General features: G+C 38.8%; 1 protein-coding gene across 1 annotated transcript; it reads left to right on the top strand.

The window, feature by feature from the left end:
- Window positions 1–868: 868 nt before the first annotated feature.
- LOC133524438 (interaptin-like) lies at window positions 869–16367 on the top strand. The gene is made up of 11 exons (XM_061860478.1): window positions 869–1110; window positions 1198–1309; window positions 1672–1803; window positions 4262–4320; window positions 5320–5476; window positions 7153–7321; window positions 8516–8698; window positions 9158–9305; window positions 10349–11368; window positions 12468–12564; window positions 13405–16367. The coding sequence occupies exons 1-11, from the start codon at window positions 1077–1079 to the stop codon at window positions 13589–13591; spliced, it is 2298 nt and encodes a 765-aa protein (XP_061716462.1). The 5' UTR covers window positions 869–1076; the 3' UTR covers window positions 13592–16367.
- The last annotated feature ends 1662 nt before the right edge of the window (window positions 16368–18029 follow it).

Below are 18029 nucleotides of genomic sequence, written 5' to 3'. Positions count from 1 at the left end.
ATTACATCCACACTTCCAATATCGGGCCCGAAATCAGTCCGGATGTTGGGCCTGATAATCGTTTTCCGTTTCACGGACTATCAGCACATAGATAACAATATTGAAATGTAACAAAAATAATCATATGCAAAAATCAAACATTGAACATTTTTGGCAATTAGAGACAAATTATTTTTTATGGCCCGAAGCCAGCCCCAAGTAAAGCGCCAATTGCATCCACATTTCCCGATTTCAGGCTCGAAATCAAGTGCTAATTACATCCATACTTTTTCAGGCCTGATATCCGACCCGATTTCCGCCGAGAAAGAATATTTTTCCGTTTCACCAAATATCTAATAAATAAAATAATAAATATATATATATATTTACCATATATATATATATGTGTGTCTGCTATCAGGCCTGATAAAGTGTGGACGTTAAAGATAAAGATAAATTATTTGCATTAAACATAATAATAAATTTTATATTAATACAATGAACTAATTTTATATTATAACCGAAGGAATGGAAAGATTTGTAAGGTCCTGGTAGGCTTCCGTAGCTCAATTGGTTAAGAGTAAACGCACGGATTGCGGAGGTTGCGAGTTCAAGTCCTGCCGGAAGCGTAAATTTACAATTTTTTCCTTTAATATAAAACATAATAAGGTGTTAAAAATTACTTACAGTGGTAGGTTTACATGTTTAACAAAGAATACAATACTCAGGGCTATCAAAATCGCTGCCAATTTATCTAATTTAGCTTAGACTCTATTTTTACATATGACAGTTGGAAGCTTGGTTGCCAGCCGTGTAGCAGGTGCTTTATCTACAAATAGCGTAGACCATAGACCACGCATAGACAATAGCAAAAGCGAGCTTTTCTTTTCATATTTGACGTTTGTTTGATTAAACTGACTAAACTATTTTTGCATTGCTATTTTTGTACTCCGGCGTAGCGTAACGAATTTATTTAAGCATACTGAAATAACAAACAACTAGAGCCGTTAACGTACATATATCGCACATGATTAAGACTGAATCTGAAATAACTTTAACGCGTTTCCGTGCAGTTACAGTGTGGTTGCTTGAAGAAAATGGATTTAGATCGAGATACATCTAACACCGATGGTAAGTTTGTTTTCTGTTGTTATTATTGCAGCACCGCGTTGGTATCGTGTTTATTTTGCATGTGGTTAGCTTATTTCTGTGTTACAGAGTGTCTCGAGACTGCACTGCAAATATTTGACTTCTGCGGTGCCAAGAGTACCGGTACTTTACATGTGGGTGCACTCATGGATAAATTCGCTCCTTCCGTGAAGACTAACAAGTGAGTTAGAATAATATTACTTATTATTAAATTCTTAGTTCATTTCAGTTGATTTCTTATACCCTTATTGTATATACTCACACAGACACTGAACTCGTGTTATGAATTATGTCTATTTTTAATATTTCTCCACATTGTTTCTAGTTACAGGCTGCATTGTTTAATTTTTGCAGCATTCCACGAAAGATTAACGCGAGTCCAAATTTCATTGCATCAGTTTTTATTTATGATGCTAAATTTAGTGTCTATATCTAGGGCCCAAAATAATGCTCATCTAGAGCTAAATTACTACGTAATATAATGCTGACTCGCATTACTCTTGTGCATTGACCCATCTGTAATAATGGCTTTATCTTTGACAGTGCTGAATTTAGCTACCTGAAAACCCTACTAGACCCCAACCAAAGTAATCCAGAGATAAATGTGCCCCAACTGGCCAGCGCACTGAATGCCTTTACTGACAGTCAGAAGACCAAGCTAGATCTTGATGAAAGGTATTTATTATTTACCAATTTTTTTAAATTAGTTGATGACAATGAGGATTCTGCATGTATTACTATTATTACTCTTGTGTCCTAACTAATATTATATTTTAACATGTAGAAGCCAGCAGTGAACATAAACTACATTTTGAAATTTTTATTAAGGGATAAGGCCATTTCCTGTTTAAGGCTTGGCTGTGTAGAAGTCCTGCCTCTCACTACAGGCTTGTATTTTGGCGGTTACTTATTACAATTTAGCAGGATGGCGCTTTTTTATCGGATTGGCGGAGGGTACAAACAATAGAGTTGAGTGGAGGAAACGAGGGGAGACCTTTGCCCAGCAGGGGGCACTATATTAGGTTAACAAAAAAAACTTATTACAATCCAGGCTATACATGATAGAGGTTCATTTCACTATCATGCGAAAACAGCTGAACACTTTGGCTGAAATTTTGCATACAGATAGCATATAGCGCCTAGAATGCATTAGGATTTTTAGGGTACTGTACCTCGAAAGGAAAAAACAGAACCCTTATAGGATCACTTTGTGTGGAGGTATCAAGCTGGAATTTATATCAAATACTTGGATCTACTGTCCCTTGGAGCTGTGAACAAATCAAACTTTTAAGCCACCGTAATCAAGAGATACAGCCGTTTATACCGCAAGTTTTTGACACTTGCAAGGGAATCAAAACCTACAGGGTACTTCCCGTGAACTTAGTATCTTGAAATTTGGTATGAAACAATGTCTTATAGCACAGAAAAAGAAAAAATTGCAAAAACCGTAAATTTTTAGTTACATCATATAATAATATATACCTACAGGTTTGTACGGAACCCTCGGTGTGCGAGTAACATGCAAACTTTCTCGTTTATAATAGAAGGATTTTTATAAATACATATGTTTATGTATGCATGTAATTATCTGTCTCTTTAACATTATTATAAAAGCCTTGCCAAATTCGGTCTGAGATGATTAATTAACACGTTTCAAAAACTATATTCAGCTCCAGGTATCCAAATGATGAATGCAGGGTTTGAATGATGTAGAAGCATATGATTGTATAGAGGTTTTCTTTTATCCATAAGAACAATTCTATGACTTTTTTGGCTGTAAAGTAGTAGAGACTTGGGAAAAAAGGATCCACAGGAATTCAACGCAGTAGCTGAGGATGCAGGCCTATAACTGCGAAAATCGAACTATCCCTGTCACTCTGTATTACTCTCAATCAAGGGATTACGCTTTGGAGTGAAAGAGAAGGATGCCCTAAATTTGGGTTCTTCAGTGTTCGCAGAAGGCCCTCAGCTGGGATAAATGCTAATATGAGAGGGAGGATCTTGATGGACAATCCTTTTAATTTAAATACACTGCCACCAGAAGTATGAGATTACTGATGTCTGTAAGTCATCACATGCCAGCATACATTTATTAGTAAACATTGTGGTTTTATTGTCACATTGTCCTCAAACATAGTTTGTTATGAAATAGAATTCCTCTTTTTCCTGTTTTACATTGTTACTGCTATATTGCAGACACATTTTACATATGATTAAAGCTATAGAATAGCAATACAATTTGTGTTTACGCACTTTATTGTTACTCATATGAATGTAGGGAAAACATTGACATATATCTAAGGATGGGTCTAACGGGTACTAAGAATGATGCTTGAGTTCAGTTGTGTCACACACGAATTCGAGCCAATCGCGCAGTCTAAGGCAACTCGCGCGTGTTGCGAACTCATCAACCAATCCCGTTGTGGCGTTAGACTGCACGATTGGCTGGAATTTGTGTGCGTGACACCGCTGTACTGGCGTCATTCTTATTGCCCGTAAGACGCTTCCTATATCAATGAGGGAAAAGATTTTTTTTTTCGTATTATATATTTATATTCTTAAAAAAAAAGCATTAAACATTACAACAAACAAATTAATTTCAGACAGTGTAGCTCATTCATAATGGTTTTTCATTTTTGCATAGATAATATTTTATACCATGCACAACACTTCAGCATTTCTTAAATCTTCTGTATTTTCTATTTGTATTTTATAGTATGGACATAAATCTTTACTCTTTAATATGTGTATCTAGATTGCTTGCCTGTCTTTCATTGATGACTTCCATGTTATCATCAATTTGTGTTGTACTTATCAACAGTGATTGGAACTATGGGAGTAAAACTTTAACAAACCTTGTTAAGCGGACATAAAATAGTGCATACAGCCCTAAAAATATTCATGTCCATAGGGATAGGAATAGTATAGTACTTACAGCCATAAAAATATTTACATTCATAGATATTCGAATATTTTTAAGACTATAAGCACTCTTTTTACGTCCTCTTGATAAGTTTTGTTAAAGTTTTACTCCCATAGTTCCGATCACTGCTCATCAAGCAATGACCTCACTGACACCGGTCATCGTGTCTCGTTAACCCATTGCTTGTCATAATCTGCCACATTATTTCAGTTTCAACTTGAAGAGCGGAATGGGGCCACAGGACTCTGATTCTGGTATTTCTAATGATGGTAATTACTTTTTTAAATATATTTTTGTCTAAATTATATTTTTAGTCATTAAATACATGTTTTCGAGTTATTAATTAGAGTCATCACATGTTTCATTCTGATTAAATTACAAGAAAATAAGGGCCTTTGCACACCGCAACTATTTTACGTTTTTAGTTCCATGAAGCAATTTATTTGCGTTTGAATCGATGCACGTGGCGTCGACGACGCGTTTGTAGCGATACCAACGCGCGTGTTGTTTTAACTGCCGGTATTTCCTAGAGGGTATCTGTTAAAAAAAAAACGCTATATAGGTGTGCAAAAGTCTAAAAGTTGTGTCTGATTTGCGTGCAAATCGCGTGTACAAACGCGCGTCGACGGCGCGTTACAAAGTCGCAGTGTGCTTAGGCCCTAAAATGTTCAACGTTCAAGTAAAAAGTATCTAATTAACTAGATAACAAATTATCCAGTGATTAGAAACAATTCCCAGAATGAGGGAAAGCTTATTACTAATGTAGGCAACACCATATAATTGAAAGTTGTTAAATTAAAACGGCTTGATACAATCAATTTTGTCTAATCATTTTTACTAAAGTATGGACGCTAAGTACGAAGAATTTCGTACATTGACCCGCGACTTTCTATCTCTATTCCACGCGCATAATTATATTGAATTTCTCGCTTGCACATAGGCATTGACCGCCGGCATATGGGCGGCACAGCAATATAATTATGCCCGTGTGATAGAGATAGAGTCAGACCAAGCTGAATTGGCAGCGATCTTGATAGCCCAACCTCTGCAAGTGTTAAGTAAACGTCATAATTTCATAGAAATTTGACGTTTAAAATAACACTAGCACCGGCTGGGTTGTCAAAGTCGCTGTCAACTTAGCTTGGTCTAACTTTAGGAACAGGCGGGTACGAAATTATTCGTGCTTAGCGAAGTTACTGATTTTTTTAAATGTATGGTTTGAATTCAGTAGTTTTTTTACCACATCTGATCTGATTTCTTATTTACAGGCTACATAATCCTGGAAGAGCTACAAGCCGAGCTGCGCGAGAAATCCCACTTAGCTGCCAAACTCCGCAGCCAACTGGACTTCACCGACAGACAGCACGAAGAAGCGCTGGCCGCGCTCAGCGCCGAGCGGGACTCGCTGCGCTCACATCTCAACATGTGATTATATATATATATATATATATATATATATATATAGTATATATTATATTAACTAGCTTCTGTCCGCGACTTTGTCTACGAAGAATATAAGTACTTCCACCACAGTAAATTCTTACCCCTTTTTCACCCTCTTAAGGGATGATTTACGGGGTAAAAATTATCCTAGGTCCTTTCCCTAGTCATAAAATATTTCCATACCAACTTTTATACAAATTGGTTCAGCAGTTTAAGCGTCAAGAGGACAGTAACTACTTTCACATTTATAATATTAAGGACTACGTTTTGCAGACGACACTACTATAATAGGTGCCTCTGGAAAAAAAAAAGAAAAAGAACTTGCAGTCCTGCTCCAAATGATTGAGCTCGTCAGCGAGGAATATGGTCTTAAGATGAACAGAAACAAGACGAAGTTGATTTTTATCGATCGTCCTGGTAAAATGGAGAGAACCAACGAGCTGCACGATCTTGAGGTGGTACACAAGTTTGTGTACTTGGGTTCTCAAATAAGCGACGATGGTGACTGCGACCTAGAGGTGGTTAGAAGAGCACAGGTGGCCAAAGCTGCGGTGAAACGACTCGAGAGAATATGGGAGAACAGAAGCATAAACCGCAAAACAAAGATTAGACTAATTCGGACCCTTGTTTTCTTGATCTTTCTGTACGCGTCCGAAACCTGGACCATTAAAGTCGAAACCCGTCGTAGGATAGATGCGTTCGAGATGTGGTGCTGGCGGAGAATGCTCCGGATCTCGTGGACTGACCGCCGTACAAATGCATCTATTCTCAATGAACTTAATATTAAAACGAGGCTCTCGACTGTTTGCACCCAACGTGTATTTGGTTTCTTCAGCCATCTAAGCAGGACACGTCCAGATAGTGTGGAAAAGCTCATAATCACTGGCCGCATGCCAAGGAAGCGTAGGGATGGACGTATGGCCATGCGTTGGGCGGACAGAATAACTTCAGAGACAAAAAACACATTTCAGGCTAGTATGCACCGGGCCCTAGATAGAGCGGCTTGCAGAGCACTGGTGAAAAGTATCCACAGTCCTCACGTCCCTCGGCCATGAGGATACGACAAGGAAGAGAAGACTATTAAGGATAGGGATAATTATCATACTCTATAGACAAGTGGACTTCGCTAGGACTAAGCATTTTCCGTGCTCAGCACCACTGCGCTCACACTTTAACATGTAATCATATATTATACAATGATGACTAAAGTATAAACAACCGGCCTTCGCCGACCGCAAGAACGAGGATACGAGAAGCGTAATTCAATCTGATCATTTTATGAATAAATGTTTCTGTATTCAGATAATAGACCCATGAGATAATATTACAATACAAAACAATAAATTTAAAAGATAAAAAGAAATACAGTAAAATTAAAATACAATAAAAAAAGCTTAAAACTACTTACGGTTCGATTGCTGATTACATTATTATTATATTATTTTACAAATTAAATTATTATTTTACATATTTATTACATTATTTTAAAATTTTAATGCTGTTATTGAAAACCCCCGAGGTTGATCCTTCGCGTATACTAGTCAAAATTATACGAAACATGTGCATTGGGGGTGAAAGTACAGACTAAGTGTAATGGTACAAACTACAAAAATGTATTTTATTTTGTTTTTTTATTTCTTTTTTTTTGTTCCTTGTAGGCTCCGCGACGAAAACATGACATTGAGCCACGAGCGCCGCGACTACGAGGAAGCGTGCGAGCGACTATGCAGCACCGAGCAGGCGCTGGGCGCGGCCTCGCGGGAGCGCGACGCGGCGCAGCGGCGCGCCGCCGCGGCGCGCGGGCAGGCGGCCGCGCTCGAGGCCGAGGTGGGCACCCGGACTCGCCGTTACACTGAGACTGAATTTACTTTGTTCAAATTGAGTTTGATGGTTGAATTAACTTGGTTGATATAACTTTGCTGAAAAAATATTATAGTTATGTCTATTGAATGCAAAAGTTTACAGCATAGATACCTGTTTTCCTTTCCAAGAAAGATTATGGTAGAAAAAATGTAGTCTGTGAAAAAATTGTGCCTCCTAGTTTGACAGCTGAAAATATAGATGACAATGTACTGTGCCATATGTTTTGTGGTAACTGTAATCGCTCCGTGCGCCGCCCTAGTGTATGTGGGGCATATTGCTTATTTATCAGTTGGCAGCTGCCAAATAGTATGAAGATATCGTCCTACAAAAGCAGGCGTCATTCCGCGATACAACAAGTACATGCGGCCCACTAATATCGATGTCTAGCAGTGGTTACCGAGCACTGCTACGGAAGGGATAATTATTGATACAGTTTTATATAGCCAAATGATAGATTTTGTATTAGATAAATAACCTATGTATTTGACATTTCCTGCAGTAATGCAGTCGATTGCAGTAGTATTGCAGCACGATAATACTGCGATATTACTACCGAGTACATTATTGCCACAAATGTCAATCCTGGTAGCAACAACGATTTTGACATTTGCAACAGTGAGGCAGTAATGTCACACTGCAATACAGCTGTCGACTGCATTACTTCCGCAAATGTCAAATATCTGGGCACTGGCAGCAAAATCGTTTTGATTTTGCGGCAGTAATGAAGTTGGCAGTGTTGGCAAATTTCAAAATCTGTTAAACTAGTACGTTTAATAACAATAATAATAGTTGACGGTGTCAACCCTAGGAGTAGCCATGCCCATATCAGGCCTTTCGAAAGAGCTCGGTCCAATCAGCAACGTTAAGGCACGTTCGGTATACCTAAACAGGGGTTTTGTCATACAGTGAACCATCTATACTGTTATTTATTCTGTGACGAAAGCTCATATTTTCACCACGTCGTGCGTTTGCGTCGCTTGTATTTCCCCCACCACCAACTTCGCACATAGCCAATACTATTGGCCCAATAGTTTGTGTAAACATCAACTTTTGAAAACTAGAGTTGCCGCATAAAATACAGCACTGTATTAGCCAAATTCCATGCACGATTTTCCTTAGACTATTCTTCTTCCAAAGACCTCTTTTTTATTATTCCAGAAACTAACCCTCCAAGAGCTCCTAAGCAAGTCCAAAGAAGAATGCCACCGCATCAACGAGATGTATGCGTCACGACAAGCTTCTCTTCTGGAACAAAACGAGCTTCTAAAGCGGGAGAGAGCCGAGCTGGCGGCGCGGCTGCAGGACCAGGAGGATCTGGTGCAGCAGATGCTGAAGGAGAAGGTATTTCACGTTATACAGATTGCTGTAGAGTAACTGCCATCAATCTTGCTTCTTTGCTAATGTTGTGAGCTCCTGATACAATTCAACATTAACCTTATCTTTGGTCTGATCAACAAACGTTCTTCTCGGCCTTCCGCGACCTAATCCTTTAATTTTGCCTTCTGCTATGGTCTATATTTAATCGTAGTCTCGTATCAGGTCCCCTAATTCATTGCTTCTTGTGTTATGATGACCTCAAGAAGATATTGATATGTGACCGCGGCCGGCAAAACGTCCCACTTTGATTAAATGAAAGATTTCTTTCTCATCAACAAAACGAACTGCTCCATGATTCATAAATTCTTGTGCAGTATTATGCCCAATAAAAAAACATGATCCCTATTAAATCAAAGCACTTTTTTTTTGAAAGATTTTGAAAATTTATGTCATTCCTTAGTTACAACAAACGTAAATTTTCAGGTGGTCCTAGAAATGGAGCTGAAAGACGTCCTGAACCGCTCCAACCAAACACAGCTGCGAATCGACCGCTCCATAGACGTGAGCTACACCGAGGACCAGATGCTGTCAGCTCTGGACAGCCTCAACGTGGACAGCCGGTTTTCTTCAGGTATTCCAAGGTCCTTTGGGTCCTTTACTGATCAAAAGTGGAGGATAGTTACTTAACACTCGCAACGTCATGGAACGAGTGAAACATTTTTAATGGCAGGCGATGTGGGCTGTTGATGGCCTACAAGAATCCCACATGGGTCGCCCAGCTGAAATTGAAATTCAAGTGTAGCAAGATATTAAATTGTTGTACCTGATAACTATGACCCGATTTATGAACTGCCAACGGCATTGAGAATGTTCAGTGTGTGCTAAGGATGATATTGTGATCCGCTTCCCCATCCGCGATTATGGACTCCCGCTAATTTCATAAATCTTGTGTTTTCCCTGGTCCAGACCGAGCGAGCATACGCGCGAGGCAATTTCCTCGCGCACAAAACTTCCAGTGTAGACGTGCCTCGGCCGAGGCGGCGCGCGTGTTTTCCTCGCCCGAGCGCGCCCTTGGCAGAGCTGCTCGGTGTCGGTTTTTCAGCATGCTCAAAGGCGCCTCAGACGTTTGCCGCGCGTTAGTGTAGACGTGTTTGTTTATGGTGCGAATGGTTATTTTGTTCGTACTTACGTAAAAAGTTGTCAAAACATGACAACGTTGGAAAAATTAAATAACGAGTGTCGCAATATGTCTTTCAGCTCCAGTTCTGTAGATCGAGTCCTTTTCTTCCTCATTTTCTATTGAATTGTTTTAAACACAAAATAAAAAAAACGCAAGCCACTGCAGTCATTACGTGCGGCGCCATTTTGACTGAGTGACGCCATCTTGTCGAGTAAATTGGCTCGGGTGAGGCAAAAGTTACACGAGCATGCGGCTGCGTGAAGCCCGTCGTTTGCCGCGTGAAGAAATTTCCTGTCGAGGCTGCTCGCTCTGTGTGGACCCGCCTATTTAATAATAGACGTGCAAAATCAAAGAAGGATACACTCAAAATGAACGAATTAGTCTGCAATTATTTTGACCAAATTCTTCTTTGACTTTTCATGTCCACTCTTCACTCTCGTCTGTTCTTGCAAATTTTAACCATGCTTGCTTATTCATTCTGTTTACCTCAATAGATAATCATGTGTTAGAAGAAGATGCTTTCATTAAAGCGCTTAAAGATCAGGAGCTTGGACGCGCCTCCAACCTATCCCTCTTCGACGAGATTCGACTCAGCTTTTGCAATATGTCCCGACTTACACCTGACGCTTCTGGCAATATGTCCAAATCACAATTATTTGAATACAATGACCGTGGTAACTTAGACACATCAACTACAGGCACTCAGACTGACGAATCCAATGAAATAACTAATGGTAACGAATGTGACTGCACCAAAACGTGCCTCGAATGTGATAAGTTACAAAATGATTTAGTAAATGTCCAAAATGATCTGAAAACTGCAAATAACAATGTGTCTCTCATGCAAACAGAACTCATCGAGTGTGAAAAGGATTTCAAAGAATTACAAAAGCGCCTTGATGTTAAAATCGAGAAAATAACCTCCGAGACACAAACGGATGACACAATATGTAGTAATTGTAAGGAGAAAACAGTAGAATGTAATAAACTAAAGGACACACGTGCTAAATTAAGAATAGACCTTAAGAAGACTCAAAATAAGGTTTCAAATGCTGATAAAGAGTTGATTAAGTGTCAGTTAAGCTTGAAGACGTTACAAGATTATATAGATAGTTTAAAAGTGGAACAATGTGAAACCGGGACGCAGATAGATGATTCAATGGAAATTGTACCTTCTATTGATAACAATAACGTCGAAGTTTGCGATGACTGCACAAAGCAGTGCTTAAACTGTGCCAAATTACAGGATTATACGGCTAAATTAGAAGGCGACATATCTCAAGCAAATAACAATTTAGCTAGTATGCAACTAGATTTGGACAAATATGAGAACACATTGAATGTATTACAAAAATATTTAGACGAAGGCGTGAACAAGAATAACTTTTTAGAGGCAATGTCACAGAATTTACAAGCTAAGCTCGACGTGTTAGAATCTGCATGCATCGCTCAGAAGGAGAAAATCGAGAGTATGACGCGTGAGGTGTCTTGTATAGAAAGCCAAACTGACTATGGTAATTCCAGCCTAATTCCTTAGTAGTTTAGGTGTATTTTGTGTCGTAGGTAATGTGTTGTCCTGTTTCATTCATTTAGTAGTACTGTCGTATTGTGACGTCATTTATGTTGGTTGTGGTTTAGTGAATAGTTGGCAGCAGAAACAGCTGCTTGGAGGAAACGCTCAAAAATATCTGCACATAATTTGTTAAAGACTAAGCAGTTTGACAGCTATTTCTGCCGCAGACTGTAACTTATAAAAGTTATAAGTTACAGTTAATCATAAAAGTAGTTGTTAATAATCTATATTGTTATTTATTATTAGTAATAGTTATGTAGTCGTATTTATAAGTACTTTTATTTAGTATTATAGTTAGTAACTTATTTACTATTATTAGTTTAGTTTTAGCCTCCCGATACACAGGGTAAATTTATTTGTAGATATTTCGCAATCTATTTTGAACTTTTATTGAATAACTGAGGGCTCCAAATTAAATAAAAAAAATATGTGCTGCTGGGTCTCAGGAGGGTAGATAATGTACTGAGTAGTTTGTATGTTAAGTTTAGTATATTGACTAAAAGAAAATAGTCTGATTAAGAAGGCTCGTTCTTATAAAGAAGTGCAAGTGTTATTTTAAACGTCAATCTTTTATGAAATTATGACGTATACTTAACACTTGCACAGGCTGGGCTATCAAAATCGCTGCCAACTTAGCTTGGTCTGACTCTTAAACTTTATAATAATTAGTCATTGATGAATATTGCATCTTTATAAGACCAAGTGTAAAGTGTCTCAACCAAAGAAAGTAGTATTTTGGGTCACTGTTAATTTATTTAGGTTTGTGTACCTGCAGTTATATGTTACACAACGAAGGCCGCAAAAATATCTGACACTATCTTAATTGTAGAGCCATGAGAGCGGGTCACATATTTTAGCGGCCTTCGAAGACTTACTTATTATTGCAGGTGACTGTACAGACTTTAAACGGTAATTTATAGAGTATATTGTTGGTAATAATGTGTACTATTATACATATACCTATCTCGTGATGAAATTAATATTCTATTCATCCCTATGACGTCATAGTATTTCCTTGTAATATGATTATATTTTTACAGACGTGGCATCAGTGGGCACGCAGGCTGCGGTCCCGTGCGCGGCGTGTGAGACAAGGACAGCTGTCGCGCCGCAGCGCAGCATACGGAGACTTTTGTGGTAAGGGGTCTTTTTTTGTTTGGGAGTGTGAACTTATGATAGGTATTTTAAAAACCAAAATAAACTATGTATAAAGTATTCGCACAGTGCGTTTATTTTTGGTCGTTTGACTCGTTTGCTACATATAACAATATCGGTTGCCTGGCCTTGGCGTTAGCGACCACATAGTATTAGGTTAGGTGAAGTAAAAACATATTGTCACAAACCTGTTTAAACCAACTGCACCTACTCGAAAGACCACATGATAATCAGAAGTATTAAACCTAGTAATTAATTTTAATTTCATTTAATTTTAATTTGACCGGCATTTGAGCAAAAATTACGAGTGCCTACCAGGCGGGTTGTCGGTCAAAGTATTAAACCAAACCATGAAATACCATCATGATTTAATTCCCTAAAACGTATTGGAATTTATATAGGTAAAAACAAATATATTTCTTACAATATGTTTTGCCCATTTTTTTATGTTCTTACCTAATAGGGAGCGCGCATAAACTGGAGGGGGCAGCGGAGGGGACGTCAGATTTTAGGCGCGAGGTGTGAATGTGAAGTTCATGCTTCCAATGTAGCCCACAAGATGGCAGAATCTGCAATGCACCAGAAAACTTACGAGAACTTTCGCGTGAAGTGTCAATATATGTTTATGTTTCCGATTCAGGCCGCAAGCTGGCCCACCCTCCAACGCGCACGGTCCCTATTCTCAGAGTGCGCACACGGAGTTGCGTAAAGTTAATTCTTGATGGTCACTTGTAAAAAAAAAAAACGAAAATGTATTTTTATACTATAGTAAACGCAACTCCAAAACAAAGCCCTTCTCTACTCCACAGTCTCTAATTGCAGGGAGTCCCTCAAATGCCTGTTCCAAGCGTTCGCCGTGCTGTGCTTCATCTTCGCGCTGTCGGCGCTGTACGGCGTGACGCGGCGGCGCGGCTGCGGCGCGCGCGAGCTGCCGTGGCGCTGGCTCGACGCGCAGGAGCTCGTGGACCTGCTGCTCAGGATAGAGTACGTCGCCGATGTGCCCATGTGAGCTGTTCTAACACTAGCGTCTCCCGAGCGTCGGCGTCCAGACAACTATGACTGCTGCTCTGCTGCGCAACTGCGCAGCGACGCCATTTTCCCTAGCGCAGACTAGCCGCCGACGCTCAAATGTATGGCATCTTTAATACAAGGGGTATAAGGCGGGAAGTAGATTGGCAATGAAAGCGAGCGTTTATACACTTAACCTACCTACTAAGGAGCATGTACGCGGGGGACAATCCAAAAATGATTAGTTGTAATCCGTGATGCGACCATTTTATAAGTTGCCCGGTGTGAGAAAGACCTAAGAGCGCTCGCGGTCACCGTACATTTGCGTTCCATACTAATATGGTTCCAATATTTCAATTGAGCTCACGTTTACTACCTATGTAACTCTGTCGCCTTTTGTAATGGGGTTTGTTTGCGTCAAAGCCGGTAGTTCTGATTTTTTGCAGACTTATTTATGATGTTGACTCAATGAATAATCCAAGTTTATGTAGCGTGCCCTAGTTGCGAAGAGCAGGAAGAAATATAGCATAAATTGAACCTGGTGAGCCGACTGTTTCCCCCCTCTTTTATAAACTTTGAAAGGCTTTATCTCGGAAACTATTGGATCTTCAGAGACAATTCTATTCTAGCATTGTAGCAGATTTAGTCTGCTTTAATAACGCCTTGAGAAGGTACTATCAAAAACTAGTCCTTTAGGGTTATGATCACCCAAATCTAAAAAAAAACACGAGGTTTTCGCGGTTTTGTGGATTTATTACAAAGTTGCGTTCGGCGCTCGAGGTCACAAACTTGGATTATTCATTGGGCTAACATCATAAACAAGTCTGCAAGTATCAGAACTACCGGATTTGGCGCAAACGCTAATGTATAAAGTTACTGTATTATACAAGTAACAAGTAAAATAGTGCCAATGTGTGATGACCGCGGATCTTTTCTTAATCTGACAATTGTAAGTCTTATTCGCATTTATCAATAAAACTTATTATTTGTGGTAATTTTGATGACATTTTTATCGTGTTCTTGCTTATAATAATTACGGACCTATAGTTGCACGCGAGTACATAGTGTGCTCTCTCTAACACTTACTTGCGGTGGGCAGCGTCCTGTCTCTTTTCTAATTGCTTCACGGGCAGCGAGTGTTCAACGCAACTACAATTTCATAGTTTTGTAGTATGCCTGATCTATGAATGGGAAGAATTTACTGAATTGCTAACTGCTCAAAACAATGATCTGACCATATCGAAATAGCTTAAAGTATTCGCGAAACATCTGAATATTATAAGATTGATAAAATAGTCTTAGACTTAGTAATAATTAAAATATTAAAACATTAATTGCAATAGTACTGTTCCTAGTAAAATTTTATTCAACGTAGACAATACCCCAGGAGGGTTTATACCTGTGTTATTTGAATGCCTAGGTATGTCATTTAAGTATGACGAATGTTTAGATATATTCTTTATGTGAATCGAAACCAGTTATATTTTAATAATATTTGTGAACACCATAACACTTAGAATAATATTTTATCTAATTTAATTATTTTAAAATTTGACTCTTATATTTCCAATGCATCTTATTTTGTTGATTTTTATGTTTGTGTAGTACCTATAATTTGTTTGTATTATTCTAATTTTGAATGCCACCAAATATTCACCTGCAATTTTTTTTTTCTTATTTTCTTATTATGTTACTTTATAATATAATTACTTACTTTATCTCTCTTTATTTTCAAGTTATTAAGAATCTCAAAATTGTTTCTCAAATCCTGTAATTGACTTAGGTAAATATATAGCTGTGATAATTCAGTGCCAGTAAAAATATAATCCAACTAAATTGACCATTTTTTTTAAGCAATTCATTAAAAAACGTGTATGCGATTTCTGCATTATGGTCTGAGATTGGTGAAATAAATAGTTTTATTTAGCATTAATCTTAGTTTAGGAAAAACTGCCAAATATGTAACAATGTGAATGAAGAATTTAAGCTTAATATTGAAATGATACTATTAGTTTAATCTTACGAATTAGCATATAATGCATGGAACAATATGGAACCTTTAAAATTATCTAATATCTTATCTATCTAAATATATCTTTTAGTTAATATTCACAACTATACTTCGTTTTTTTAGTATTGGAAAAAAGGTAAATAATCTTGACGTCTTTTTATTGAACATTATTGAAAACCCATTTTAAAATTTAGTTTGTATTACTTATGAAAGCAAAATAATGTATAATCGTATATGATTTATAATTGTTACATATTTGCTGTGACTTATTTTAGAAAAGTGTTTTTAATAAAAAGCTTACCTTCATTCTAATGCAAAAAAACGAACTATAACATACTTCCAGAAAAACTCCACTAAAACTAATTCAACGATCACCTACGTTTACGACTTACCTAGTTTTGAAATAATTATATATGTTGTTGGATACATTGTTACGTTTGTGCATGAATCGATTACTAGAATAATTTTGTCAGTCATAGAAATATCGCGAAAGTTCTTTAATTATATCGAAATGCATATTGTTCCATAATAATTCTGAAATTTTAAGTATAAGGGCATTTATAACTGCATTTATTGTGACTAGACTAGGTTTAAAATTTTAAGACAAATGTAACCAGAGTTGTGCAATTTTATATCCAATTTAATCGCTCATATATTGTAACTTTAAAAAAATAAAAAAAGTTCGATTTTAAAGTTATAATGTATACAACGAAGTATGTATGTAACATTATCATTAATCATTTTAATAAACGATTTTATAAATAACGCATATTTTGTTTTATTATCTAACCCCCTTATTCATAAAACTTTACGTGCCCGATTTAGTTAAATTAAGTTTTATCCCTTTCTCACAAATACATAAGCCAAAATGACAGATAAAGACAAACGATTCGTCGCTAATTCAGGCCAGTAACGCGTCTATGAATAACGCCATAACTAGTTAACAACTTATTAATAATAAAAATCCTGAATTGCGCTATCTATATTATATAAAGCTGCAGCCCGAACATGAATTGACACGAATTGTTCTCCCGGAAGGAGGCGCGGGGGGGATTCGAGTTTGGTACGGTCGTACAGGGGGCGGTCCGGTGACCTCCGGAAAAATCCGACATTCGGTCTACCGGATCGGGACAGAAAAATGTTTGACGGCCCGGCAAAACGGTGGGAGATAGTGGGGGGGTGCTCGACCAAATGTCACAGAGGACCCTGGGCAGTTTCGGAGGCCACCATTTTTTTTTCAAAATGGCGGATTCAAAATGGCGGCCGATTTTCAAGTCGGTCCCGGCGCGCTCAAATTTCGGTCACGGAATCTCGGGGCCCTCTAGATCGGCATGGAAAAAAAAAATTTGGAAAAAATCCAAGATGGCGGACACCATGGCCACTTTTATTTTGTATGGCAACTTTTAAACGGTGACAGATAGGTGGGGGGTGCTCGACCAAATGTCATAGAGGGCCCCGAGACAAATGGAATGGCATTTAAAAAAATTCAAAATGGCCGACTCAAAATGGCGCCGAAATTTCAAAACGGTCCGAGAGCGCCGAGAACCGGTATGTGGGTACATATGGGCCCCCGCATTCGAAAAAAATTTTTTTTTTTTTTTTAGCTCGAAAAAAAATTTGTATGGGATTTTTTTTCGAATCCCCCACATGCTAAACGGTGAGAGATAGGTCGGGGGAGCTCGACCAAATGTCATAGAGGGCTTCGAGTGGAATCTGAATAAGAGAAAAAAAATTCAAAATGGCCGACTTTTTTTTTTCTAAAACTTCAAAAAGGTCCGAGCGCTCTGAAATTTTGGTCGCGGTATCTCGGAGCCCCAACGACTCCTATGGAAAAAAAAATTTTTGGAAAAAATCCAAGATGGCGGAATAATGGCCACTTTACTTTTGTATGGCAACTCTCAAACGGTGCGTAATAGGTGGGGGGTGCTCGACCAAATGTCATAGAAGGCCCCGAGACAAATAAAACTGCATCAAAAAAAAATTCAAAATGGCCGACTTTTTTTTTTCTTTTTTTAATGTTGGTCCGAGCGCGCTGAGATTTTGCATGCGGCGAGCCTGGGGGGCCAAGATTACCATATGAAAAAAGTTTTTTGGAAAAATCCAAAATGGCGGCGGACAGGGGCAAAGTCAAATTTCCAAGTAGGTTAAGCGAGCCCGAAGGGCGAGCTTCAGGCTGGGAGGCCGAAGGCCGACCCCGGCGGAGGGCCGAAGGCCCGGAGCCTTCACCCCGACCCCCAAGCGTGCAACCCCCAGTAACTAAAAGCGAGGCCGAAGGCCGAGCTGCGTGCGGACGGTGCTCCCAAGCGTTCTACCAAGTCGACTGTCTTGATAAGCGGAGCCGGCGGGCCGAAGGCCCGACGGCGACGCGTCGAGGCCAGCGAAGGCCGAAGGCCGAGCTCCGCGTAGGGCCGAAGGCCCGAAGCGTCAC

This window comes from Cydia pomonella, chromosome 13, assembly GCF_033807575.1.
Source record: "Cydia pomonella isolate Wapato2018A chromosome 13, ilCydPomo1, whole genome shotgun sequence".
Classification (NCBI taxonomy): domain Eukaryota; kingdom Metazoa; phylum Arthropoda; class Insecta; order Lepidoptera; family Tortricidae; genus Cydia; species Cydia pomonella.
Note: the sequence above shows the minus strand (reverse complement) of the source record. Positions and strands in the feature narration are given on the sequence as shown.

Bases quoted from the DNA above. Each gene is read 5' to 3' on its own strand.
- LOC133524438 (XM_061860478.1), top strand. From the start codon at position 1,077: ATGGATTTAGATCGAGATACATCTAACACCGATG. The intron at 1,111-1,197 runs GTAAGTTTGTTT...TCTGTGTTACAG, and splicing joins AGATACATCTAACACCGATG to AGTGTCTCGAGACTGCACTG. The intron at 4,321-5,319 runs GTAATTACTTTT...TCTTATTTACAG, and splicing joins TTCTGGTATTTCTAATGATG to GCTACATAATCCTGGAAGAG.